Source organism: Eucyclogobius newberryi, unplaced genomic scaffold (genome assembly GCF_026437365.1).
Source record: "Eucyclogobius newberryi isolate DKJ021-1_F unplaced genomic scaffold, fEucNew1.0.hap1 SCAF_13, whole genome shotgun sequence".
Classification (NCBI taxonomy): Eukaryota; Metazoa; Chordata; class Actinopteri; order Gobiiformes; family Gobiidae; genus Eucyclogobius; species Eucyclogobius newberryi.
In genome coordinates this window covers 4,196,112-4,208,177 of record NW_027315757.1, presented here as the reverse complement: position 1 = coordinate 4,208,177, position 12,066 = coordinate 4,196,112, and the positions used below count along the sequence as shown (strand labels likewise).

General features: G+C 45.5%; 1 protein-coding gene across 1 annotated transcript in view; it reads right to left on the bottom strand.

The window, feature by feature from the left end:
• rrn3 (RRN3 homolog, RNA polymerase I transcription factor) overlaps positions 1 to 11,821 on the bottom strand; it is a 33,326-nt gene extending 21,505 nt beyond the window's left edge. Inside the window, exons 1-3 of the mRNA XM_072442352.1 lie at positions 11,563 to 11,821; positions 10,200 to 10,256; positions 5,072 to 5,161 (exon numbers count right to left, since the gene is read on the bottom strand). Of these exons, the coding sequence (XP_072298453.1) occupies positions 5,072 to 5,161; positions 10,200 to 10,256; positions 11,563 to 11,658 (243 nt within the window). The 5' untranslated portion in view covers positions 11,659 to 11,821. The remainder of the gene's footprint in view (positions 1 to 5,071; positions 5,162 to 10,199; positions 10,257 to 11,562) is intronic.
• Positions 11,822 to 12,066: the final 245 nt, after the last annotated feature.

Here is a 12,066-nt window from a genome sequence, read left to right as displayed (position 1 = left end):
GCAGATAAAGTCCGAATTGCGTCAAATTAGAATCAGTTGTTAAACTCTTTGCCCTAAACCTACTTGAAGTGAAATAAATTAATTTGGAGCCACAGCGCCTCCTAAAGATTTTATATGGAGGTTAAATATTTAGTTTTGCGAAATTATATGAAATTTGACACACAACTCAATTTTGGCATCCCCATCAGAAAAGTCAATGAGACCCATGTCATAATTGTTATGGCTTTGCCGTAACGATGACCGAAACCTTCCATGTTATTCCAATGGGGAAATCGCCAGAACATGTTTACACTTTAGACTTTCACAAACTCCTCTTAGGGCGTTAGACATATTAACCTGAAATTTGGTGAGACTCATCTTCAGGGGTGGACCATCAAAAGTTATCCACATTTTTATTCAAAGAGTCACGGTGTCTGTGCGGCAAAGCCGCACATTTTGCCAATAATTCAAAATAAAATAGCTTTTTGATGGTAAAACAAAGTGGAGAAGATGTGACAGCGTCACAGATTCAGCAGTAGGCGTAATAAAAGGACAATTGGGGCGCGTCAGCGCCCCCTCCTCTTGCGGCGTGGCGGCGGCGTAGCGAGGGCCGATCATTGCCGCTTGCGGCTATATTTCAAAATTATTATTATTATTATTTTTTTTTATAAAAAAAATAAATAAAACCATGTTTGGACGTACGAATCAAAAATCGGTCATTAAAGGTGGTATGGACGATTTTTCGGCGATTTGAGAACGCAGGCGGAAGTGCGCATGCGCACTCCCCCGTGCGGACTGATACAACACACACGTGCGTTTGTTTATTAGCGCAACGGAGCGCATCGCATCTCTCGTCTCCCGTAGATTTCTGTCCACTTCTCCGTCAGCTCGAACTGTCTTTCTCCGTCTTCATTTTGCCTCGTACACTGAAGGAACTATATTATGATAGATCCATGCGCTTAGACAGCCGGAAACGTGAGGACGAACCGCACGCGGCTGCAGGTGAGCGATAGGTGCGTTTTATGATTGATACGTGGCAGGACAAATGATTTATCCACGCCACAAGGAAATATTATAAAAAATTTGCTGAAAAAAATCGTCCATACCACCTTTAATATGTGAATCGATTAAAAATCGGAAAATCAATTTTTTCAACCCAGCTCTATTTGGAACACCTATTTCGAACATTTTCTCCCATTCTTCTTTGCACAACATCTCAAGCACCATCAGGTTGGATGGTGAGCGTCGGTTCACAACCATTTCAGATCTCTCCAGAGATGTTGAATTGGGTTTGAATTTTAATTTCTATTTATTTGGTCAGGACAGCGCAAGTTAATGATCATGAAACACATGATGTAAACAAGCCGGATTAGCCATGGGCTAATTTCATCTATTGTCCCGCATTCACTCTCACAACACTCTCATTCATACACGTTTTTAGTGGTAGGGGAAACCGGAGTACCCAGAGGAAACCTACGCAGACACGGAGAGAGAAAGCAAACTCAATACAGAAAGGCCCTGCACCTACTGTGCACCTACTGGGTGACATAGCAGCCAACTACTCAAGGACATTCACAGAGTTGTCCAGTAGCCACTCCTTCGTTATCCTGTCTGTGTGCTTAGGGTTGTTTTGTGTCTCTGTTCTGATCAAGGATTGATCAAAACATCTCTCTGTCTCTGTAACTGCAGCATTCATCTTTCTTTTTATCCTGACTAGTCTCCCAGTACCTGCAGCTGAAGAACGTCCCCACAGCCTGATGCTGCCTCCACCATGCTTCACTGTAGGGATGGTACTGGTCAGGTGATGCTGCCTCCACCATGCTTCACTGTAGGGATGGTACTGGTCAGGTGATGATGCTGCCTCCACCATGCTTCATTGTAGGGATGGTACTGGTCAGGTGATGCTGCCTCCACCATGCTTCATTGTAGGGATGGTACTGGTCAGGTGATGCTGCCTCCACCATGCTTCATTGTAGGGATGGTACTGGTCAGGTGATGCTGCCTCCACCATGCTTCACTGTAGGGATGGTACTGGTCAGGTGATGCTGCCTCCACCATGCTTCATTGTAGAGATGGTACTGGTCAGGTGATGCTGCCTCCACCACCATGCTTCACTGTAGAGATGGTACTGGTCAGGTGATGCTGCCTCCACCACCATGCTTCACTGTAGGGATGGTACTGATCAGGTGATGATGCTGCCTCCACCATGCTTCACTGTAGGGATGGTACTGGTCAGGTGATGCTGCCTCCACCACCATGCTTCACTGTAGGGATGGTACTTGTCAGGTGATGCTGCCTCCACCATGCTACACTGTAGGGATGGTACTGGTCAGGTGATGCTGCCTCCACCATGCTACACTGTAGGGATGGTACTGGTCAGGTGATGCTGCCTCCACCACCATGCTTCACTGTAGGAATGGTACTGGTCAGGTGATGATGCTGCCACCACCATGCTTCACTGTAGGGATGGTACTGGTCAGGTGATGACGCTGCTTCCACCATGCTTCACTGTAGGGATGGTACTGGTCAGGTGATGATGCTGCCACCACCATGCTTCACTGTAGGGATGGTCAGGTGATGACGCTGCCTCCACCATGCTACACTGTAGGGATGGTACTGGTCAGGTGACGAGTGGTAGCTGGTTTCCAGACATTACTCTCACTATTCAAGCCAAAGTGTTGTTTGTTTCATCAGACCAGAGAATTTTGTTTCTCAGGGTCTGAGAGTCCTTCAGGTGCCTTTTACTGGAGGAGTGGCTTCTGTCTGGCCACTCTAACATACAGGCCTGACTGGTGGAGTACAGCATGAGATGGTTGTTCTTCTGGAAGGTTATCCTCTCTCCGCAAAGACACCCAGGAGAGCTGTCATCAGGCTCTTTGTCACCTCCCTGAAGGCCCTTCTCCCCCAATTGCTCAATTTGGCCAGGCGGCCGGCTCTAGGAAGTCTTGATGGTTCCAAACTTTATCCATTTACTGATGATGGAGGTCACTGTGCTCAGAGGAACCTTCAATGCTGTGGCTTGGTTTGTGCTCTGATATCACTGTTAACTGTGGGACCTTATATAGACAGGTGTGTGCTACCAAAAGGTAGACTTTAAATCAAGTTGGAGAAGCACCTCAAGGATGATCAGCCGAGGCCGGGTCGCGGGGCAGCAGTCTAAGCAGGGACTCCCAGACACTTCCTCCAACTCCTCCAGGGGCATCCCGAGGCGTTCTCAGGCCAGCTGAAAAACATAGTCCCGCCAGCGTGTCCTAGGTCTTCCCAGGGGCTTCTTCCCGGTGGGACATGCCAGAAAGACCTCTCCAGGGAGGTGCCCAGGAGGCATCCGGAACAGATGCCCGAGCCATCTTAGCTGGCTTCTCTCAACGTGGAGGAGCAGCAGCTCTACTCCGAGCCCCTCCCGGGTGACTGAACTTTTCACCCCATCTCTAACCCTATCTGCGAAGGAAACTCATTTCAACCGCTTGTATCCACGATCTTGTCCTTTCGGTCATTACCCAAACCTCATGACCATAGGCATCGTGTTTTTTATTCAAGTCACATATAACGCTATCATATAGTTGAGAAAGCTACACTCAATAACGTAGACGACTTCCATTCTGGTCCCAAATGTTTATTTGGCACCTGTTCTGCGAGAACGTCTGGTAGTCGTGGGTGAAAGTGATGGGTGGGAAGGAGTTCACCACGTGGGACCCATTTTCTCACACACAGTCACACACAAACGTGTGTGAGCGTTTTTGATGGAGCCATCAGGACAACATTGTTAGAAAAACAAGACATCTCGACTCTCATCCAAGTGTCATTCTCAATCTTGTCTGGGAACTCAGATGTTTATTCTATTCTGAGTAGGCCCTGGAAACTCCAGATGAAGGGTGTTTACAGTTTCACTTGAGACTACACTCCTTTGTATCCTAAAAGCCCTGTAGTGGGTCGGTATAATCCCTCATTCATCCAGAATTGTCGTTAAATAATTTCCTAAAACATCCCTGTAATGGGCCATAAAAAATCCTATTTTAAACTGACTGTCGCTCCCTCATGACCGAGTACCGGATTTGCATCAGAATTGCCAGGGCTTCTCCCGCCCCATGACTTAAAGACATTGTCAAAGAAGACTGGTCTCAAGTGAAACACCCTTCATCAGGAGGTTCAGGAGAATATCTGAGTATCCAGACCTGATCCGATTGAGAATTACTTCTGTCTACATGCGTGTGCTGCAGAGACACAGGGAGATGCTCAAATAGAGAGAAGAAGGTAGGTGAAGGTAGGTGCGCGCGTGTGCGTGTGTGTGTGTACGTGTGCGTGTGTGTGTACGTGCGCGCGTGCGTGTGTACGTGCGCGCGAGCGTGTGTACGTGCGCGCGTGTGTGCGTGTGTACGTGCGCGCGTGTGTGCGTGTGTACGTGCGCGCGTGTGTGCGTACGTGCTAGGGCTGGGTATCATGGCCAACGTCCTGAATCGATTAATCACGATTCGATTCGATTCAATTCAATCTGCTCTTAAACAATGAAAATGGCTCAACTGTGTTACAAAATACAAATGTACTTTATTTTTTCTTTTCACCATAAACAGGTTTTAAGTGCAAACTTGTAAATTGGACAGTTTAAACTTCAGCTGTAAACAAAACACGAACCATTATTTGCAGCGTTGTCCGTCACGACTGCTGGGTCTTTGCTGGTCAGCCCCCACATTTCTACAATAACTGACCTCCGCTTCGCAGATTTTGCTAACCACTTTGGTTTTATCCGGCTCTTTGTTCTTTGTTGTTTTAAATCCAAAATGGTTCCAGACGTCAGACTTGAGTTGGGACGGCTCGCTGAGCCCAGTTTGACCTGCGTCTTGCAACTTGACAAGCGGACGTAAACGCGCCACTGCTGCGCCACGCACAAGACTACTGGGGTTAACTTCATGGGGAAAAAAATCAATCTCATGCCTTATGAATCGATATTGCAAAATTTTAATTACATCGATCCAAAATCGATTAAATTGATTTTTTTACCCAGCCCTAGTGCGCGCATGTGTGTGCGCGTGTATGCGCGCGTGTGTGTACGCACGTGTGTGTACGTGTGTGTGTACGTGCATGTGTGCGTACTCACCAGCACAGCGTGGATGAGCTGCTCATGCTCTTTACTGAGTAGCGTCACACAACTTCTGAATTCTTGCAGCCAGTTCACGATCTGAGCGTCCTGTTCAAACCAGAGCACAAGGTTCATCTACACATGAGCACAAGGTTCATCTACACATGAGCACAAGGTTCATCTACACATGAGCACAAGGTTCATCTACACATGAGCACAAGGTTCATCTACACATGAGCACAAGGTTCATCTACACATGAGCACAAGGTTCATCTACACATGAGCACAAGGTTCAGCTACACATGAGCACAAGGTTCAGCTACACATGAGCACAAGGTTCAGCTACACATGAGCACAAGGTTCAGCTACACATGAGCACAAGGTTCAGCTACACATGAGCACAAGGTTCATCTACACATGAGCACAAGGTTCATCTACACATGAGCACAAGGTTCAGCTACACATGAGCACAAGGTTCAGCTACACATGAGCACAAGGTTCATCTACACATGAGCACAAGGTTCAGCTACACATGAGCACAAGGTTCAGCTACACATGAGCACAAGGTTCATCTACACATGAGCACAAGGTTCATCTACACATGAGCACAAGGTTCATCTACACATGAGCACAAGGTTCATCTACACATGAGCACAAGGTTCATCTACACATGAGCACAAGGTTCATCTACACATGAGCACAAGGTTCATCTACACATGAGCACAAGGTTCAGCTACACATGAGCACAAGGTTCAGCTACACATGAGCACAAGGTTCAGCTACACATGAGCACAAGATTCAGCTACACATGAGCACAAGGTTCAGCTACACATGAGCACAAGGTTCAGCTACACATGAGCACAAGGTTCAGCTACACATGAGCACAAGGTTCAGCTACACATGAGCACAAGGTTCATCTACACATGAGCACAAGGTTCAGCTACACATGAGCACAAGGTTCAGCTACACATGAGCACAAGGTTCAGCTACACATGAGCACAAGGTTCAGCTACACATGAGCACAAGGTTCATCTACACATGAGCACAAGGTTCAGCTACACATGAGCACAAGGTTCATCTACACATGAGCACAAGGTTCATCTACACATGAGCACAAGGTTCATCTACACATGAGCACAAGGTTCATCTACACATGAGCACAAGGTTCAGCTACACATGAGCACAAGGTTCAGCTACACATGAGCACAAGGTTCAGCTACACATGAGCACAAGGTTCATCTACACATGAGCACAAGGTTCAGCTACACATGAGCACAAGGTTCAGCTACACATGAGCACAAGGTTCATCTACACATGAGCACAAGGTTCAGCTACACATGAGCACAAGGTTCAGCTACACATGAGCACAAGGTTCAGCTACACATGAGCACAAGGTTCAGCTACACATGAGCACAAGGTTCAGCTACACATGAGCACAAGGTTCATCTACACATGAGCACAAGGTTCAGCTACACATGAGCACAAGGTTCATCTACACATGAGCACAAGGTTCAGCTACACATGAGCACAAGGTTCATCTACACATGAGCACAAGGTTCAGCTACACATGAGCACAAGGTTCAGCTACACATGAGCACAAGGTTCATCTACACATGAGCACAAGGTTCAGCTACACATGAGCACAAGGTTCAGCTACACGTCTCAAACTTAACCATCCAACAACTCCTACTAAAGGCAAAAAATCTTTCTCATACACTGTGTTCCAAATTATATTTTGATCTGACTTTACAGAATAGTCAATATAACTGACAGTCATCAACCTTTAGACTACAATTCAAAAGTTATTGAACAAACCTCCCAATGATAACGTTTCTTTCCTTTTTTCCCCCCAAAAATAAAAACTTAAAATGCATCGTTCCAGATTATTATGCATAGCAGTTTATGTTATTGTAGAGAACTGAAACTGGTCATTTGTTAAATCAGTAGCATTAGCAGCTCATATTTAATACAATCAAAAGCCATTTCAATCAAACCATCTGAAAAGTTCAAGTTACATGTGAAGATAGAGCACTGATTCGACAGGAGCGTCACAATTGTTGCATCCATTGAACTTGTGAGTTTGTGAGAGTTTCTGCTTGAATTTCTTTGCAGCCGCCGAGCAGCCGGCCGGCCGCCGAGCAGCCGCCCGCCCGCCGAGCAGCCGCCCGCCCGCCGAGCAGCCGCCCGCCCGCCGAGCAGCCGCCCGCCCGCCGAGCAGCCGCCCGCCCGCCGAGCAGCCGCCCGCCCGCCGAGCAGCCGCCCACCGAGCAGCCGCACGCAGAGCAGCCGCACGCCGAGCAGCCGCACGCCGAGCTGCCGCACGCGGTGTATCGGCGTAGTGTGATCATATTGGCTTTCCATATCGAGGGCGCGAGCGGCAATTTTTTAAAGTAATTTTTGCTAGCGCCTACGGCAGTGTCCCACAGCCATCCTCAAACCTCAGCCCAGCGAGAACACTGTATTTGTCTGGCAGAAACCTTCCTCATTGTGCCTTTATCTGTACCAGTGTGTTCTGAATCAGCTACAAATGTCTTAATAGTCCGATGATCACACTAAAGTTTTTGTGAAATATCTAAGATTTTCATACCTTGTTGAAAGCATTCAACTATTTCACACTTTTCAGCACTAGAGAGATCCTTTTTCTTTCACATATTGCTTGAAAATTGTGGTCTGCTTAATAATGTGGAAAGTCCTTCTTAAGTGGATTTACCTTTAATTTGACCTACTTGGCAAACTAGAAGTTTGAGATTGATTTCACTGACCCAAAGAGCCCTGGGACACAAAAGACCCAGACACTTCCTGGTGGGACATGCCTGAAACACCTCCCGAGGGAGGCGCCCAGGAGGCTCCGGAACAGATGCCCGAGCCACCTCAGCTGACTCCTCTCAACGTGGAGGAACAGCGGCTCTACTCCGAGCTCCCCCCATGTGGCCGAGCGCCTCACCTTATCTCTAAGGGAGCGCCCGGCCACACGGCGGAGGAAACTCATTTCAACTGCTTGTATCCGCGATCTGGTTTTTTCGGTCATTACCCAAAGCTCATGACCATAGGTGAGGGTAGGAACGTAGACCGACCGGTAAATTGAGAGCTTTGACTTTCGACTCAGCTTCTTCTTTACCACAACGGTCCGATGCAGCGACTGCATCACTGCAGCCGCTGCACCGATCCGCCTGTCGATCTCACGCTCCATCCTTCCCTCACTCACTCACTCGTGAACAAAACCCCGAGATACTTGAACTCCTCCACTTGGGACAAGGACCCCCCACCCACCTGGAGAGGGCAAGACACCTTTTTCCGGTCGAGAACCATGGCCTCGGATTTGGAGGTGCTGATTCTCATCCCAGACGCTTCCGTCCCAGTGCATGTTGCAGGTCCAGGTTTGATGGAGCCATCAGGACAACATCGTCTGCAAACAGCAGAGATGAGATCCTGTGGTCCCCAAACCGGACACCCTTCGACCCCTGACTGCGCCTAGAAATTCTGTCCATAAAAATTATGAACAGAACCGGTGACAAAGGGCAGCCCTGGCGGAGTCCAACAGAGCTCAAATCCCTCAGAGTTAGAAGGAAGCCATCACATCGTTCATACCTAAAGAGGGGAAGGATCGACTTGACTGTGCCTCACACAGACCAATCCCTGCAGTGAACTATCAGGTATACATCTCAATTATGTCCAAAATAATGGAGAAAATTACACCCAAATGTAATTCAGAATGTTAACAAACACAAGATAACAAAAGATGATCTTTACACATAATGAACCATGTTCAAAAACAAAAAAATATAATAAGATATTAGACAATCGGAAACAATTTATGGTGTCTCAATTGATGGGACAGAACATAAAATTGTCTGCCATGCAGATGATGTCCTACAACATATGACCAAACCAGAAATGTCCATACCCAATATGATGCATTTTTCCTTCGTGTTATTGATCCAATGTCTGGATACAAACTGAATGTACAAAAAAAGATGAAATTCTCTCTTACTGACATCCCCCTCTGTCCTTTAGAAAGACTTACCCATTTAAATGGCAAATGGAATTCCTTAAATATTTAGGTGTGGTCCTCCATGAGGAACTATCAACAATCTTAGAGAAAAACTATACTATTCTCTTTTCTCCACTATAAGAAAGAGCTCGAAAAATGGACTCAGATCCAATACTTGAGTCAAAAGACTGAAACTACAAAAATGAATGTTTTGCTCAGATTTCTCCATCGTTCCAGACTCTCTGGACTCTCTTTCAGCTCAATTTAGAGCATTGCTGGTGTGACCCAGAGTATGAAACTCAATGGAAAAATATTGAAATGAATGTTGTGCCGGGGGTTCCTGTACAAGCCTAACTGGCAGATGACAAATGCTTGAGTCATTTGAAGGACAAGAATCCCTGGGTAAAATTTGTTCTTACATCATGGAAGGAGCTGATCAAGACATATAAACTAAACAAAGATGAGAACATCTTAAACTGGTTGGCTTATGACCAACGTTTTGTACCAAATAGAACTGACCTGAGATTTAAGGTCTAGATTACAAAAGATATAATGGGTTTTCCACCAAATTGTTGAAGATAATCACATGAAATGCTTTGATATGTTGAAAGAATCCTTTGACTTGGAGAAACAGGACTTTTATAGAAATTTACAAATAAGGAGTTATTATAACCAAGAAATTAAACAAAGTAACGACCATTATAACCATTTGACTGAAATAATTATCAAGGCTTATAAATTGGAACTTTCAAGGGGAAAAATATCTCAATTGTATCAATGCATTTATAATCTGTACAGCTACTCTACTAAATATATAAAGACAAGTGGGAAAGAGAAGTTCATCTTGTTTTGACAGACAAAGAGTAGGAAAGTGTGTGTAGGACCAGTGGAGGACCACAAAGTCACATGTCTAGAGTGAATTTTGTTGGGAAAATGTGACAGGTTTTTTCATAATACCGTTGGAGAACTGTTGGAGAAACTGTGGCACCAGGAGGCGAAACACTATGTTTTGGGACTGTCCTGTTGCTCAAAAATATTGGACAAAGACAATTAACAATACAAAGCAAACTGTTTTTTTACATTGCCATCCTTTTTTATAATCCACTTCTCTCATCTCTAATCTCATCTGTGGACCGGCACAGTGCAGTGGTTTACCTTTATCTCGGGGTCTCCCAGCTGGTGTCGGAGCAGCTCATAGTCACTCAGGTCGCCCTTAAAATACACACAAAAGGATTACACACGTGTGTGTGTGTGTGTGTGTGTGCGTGCGTGTGTACGTGTGTCCGTGTCTGTGTGAGTGTGTGTGTGTTCATCCTGCACTTAAGTTACCATCCTCTTTGTAAACCCCTCATTTGAACAGTATTCTGCAACGTTTACCATTTAAAATAAGGGAGTGTCTACAGAGCCGCGACGCGCGGCCGAAACTGCCATGTTATTTTTGTGCCGGCCGCGCGCCGCGGCTCCTGAAACTGCTGCGCTGTTTGACCGCGTTTTATTGCTGTTTTAGACCGCGCCGGGTTAAGGTTAAGGTTAGGGTTAAGGTTAGGGTTAAGGTTAGGGTTAGGGTTAGGGTTTGGGTTAGGGTTAAGGTTAGGGATGAGGCTATAAGAGAAGTGCTGCGGTCCCTGAAACTGCTCTCCAGCCACGGCCTTAAAATAAACTGTTAAACCTGCCTCAGTCTCCTGGCTCTGCGTTGGGGTTCACCTGTAAACATTACACTCATGATTCATTCAAACATCTTGAGCTGCTGTTAACCCATATAAATCAAAATTAAATAATTTGTCGACTAATCAAATATTTGGCCGACTAAGACATCAATCAATCGACTAAACGACTAAAGAATTACAGCGTTAGACTCTTTGACTTAAGTACATATTTTGGCTACTCTGTCCACCTCTGCACATTTTTGTGGTATATACTTTTAATATTTTTTAGTAGTATTGCACAATTGCACGAAATATCATGTCTTATTCTGCATATCAACTGCCAGCTCTGAAGTTTAGATCCAATTCTTGCATTAGTTTATCAGTTAATAAGCCCATTTCAGTCTTTTTGTCAAGTCCCCTGGATGAGTTTAAAATGTGACCTTTGGGCAGAATCACAATTGTAAAACTGCTCAGAAAAATCTCACCCAGAATTATATTCCTAAATACATGTTTACTCAATTACTATAGCAAGTCAGTATTTTCTTTAAGCAATGTTTTGTACTTGAGTACTATTGTTTTGAAGTAACCATTACTTTTGTACACATTTTGGCTACTTTACCATCTCTGATTATCTCCAACATCCAATGTTAATAATCAAGCTAAAGTAATCAAATGTCCACCACTAGAAAAGTCAGACAGTGAGTGTAACACTGATCAGATGTGTGATGTAAATGTGCACCAAAGACACCAATGAGACAAAGTACTAACATGTCTCTACATGTCTCAGATCAGTATTCTTACACGAACAACACAAATCTAACCTATATAATAATAAACGAATAATTCTAAGAGTCTGTGTCATTTCCACTCACCTTCTTGTATTTGGCTAAAGTGTCCGCCACTGTCGCCCCAAAGCGGACTGTCTTCATGGGAGGAGAATTCAAGAAGTCCCGACTGTGCAGCTCCATGTCAACAGCACAATGCTAACGCTAAAAGCTCTGACAGCACCGACAGAGAGCAGCGGGCAGAGACATGTCCAGGGCCCGGTGTGGGGACGGTGCGGGCCCGGTGTGTCAAGTCTTGAGTCTTGAAGCGGTTCAGTCCGGTGTGAATCCCAGAAGAGCCGCGGATATCAGCATCTGTGAAACAGCAGCAGCAAACACATGTGAGCGCTCCATCTACGGGACCGGAAGAGACCAGCGTGTTTACGGAAGTGAGCGCGACAAAGAAATCCCTCCGACGGCTCAGCGCCATGGATCTGGTATAATATCGGACCTCAGCTTCGTTCTTTGTTCTTTGTTCTTTGTTCTTTGTTCTTTGTTCTTTGTTCTTTGTTCTTTGTTCTTTGTTCTTTGTTCTTTTTTCTTTATTCTTCG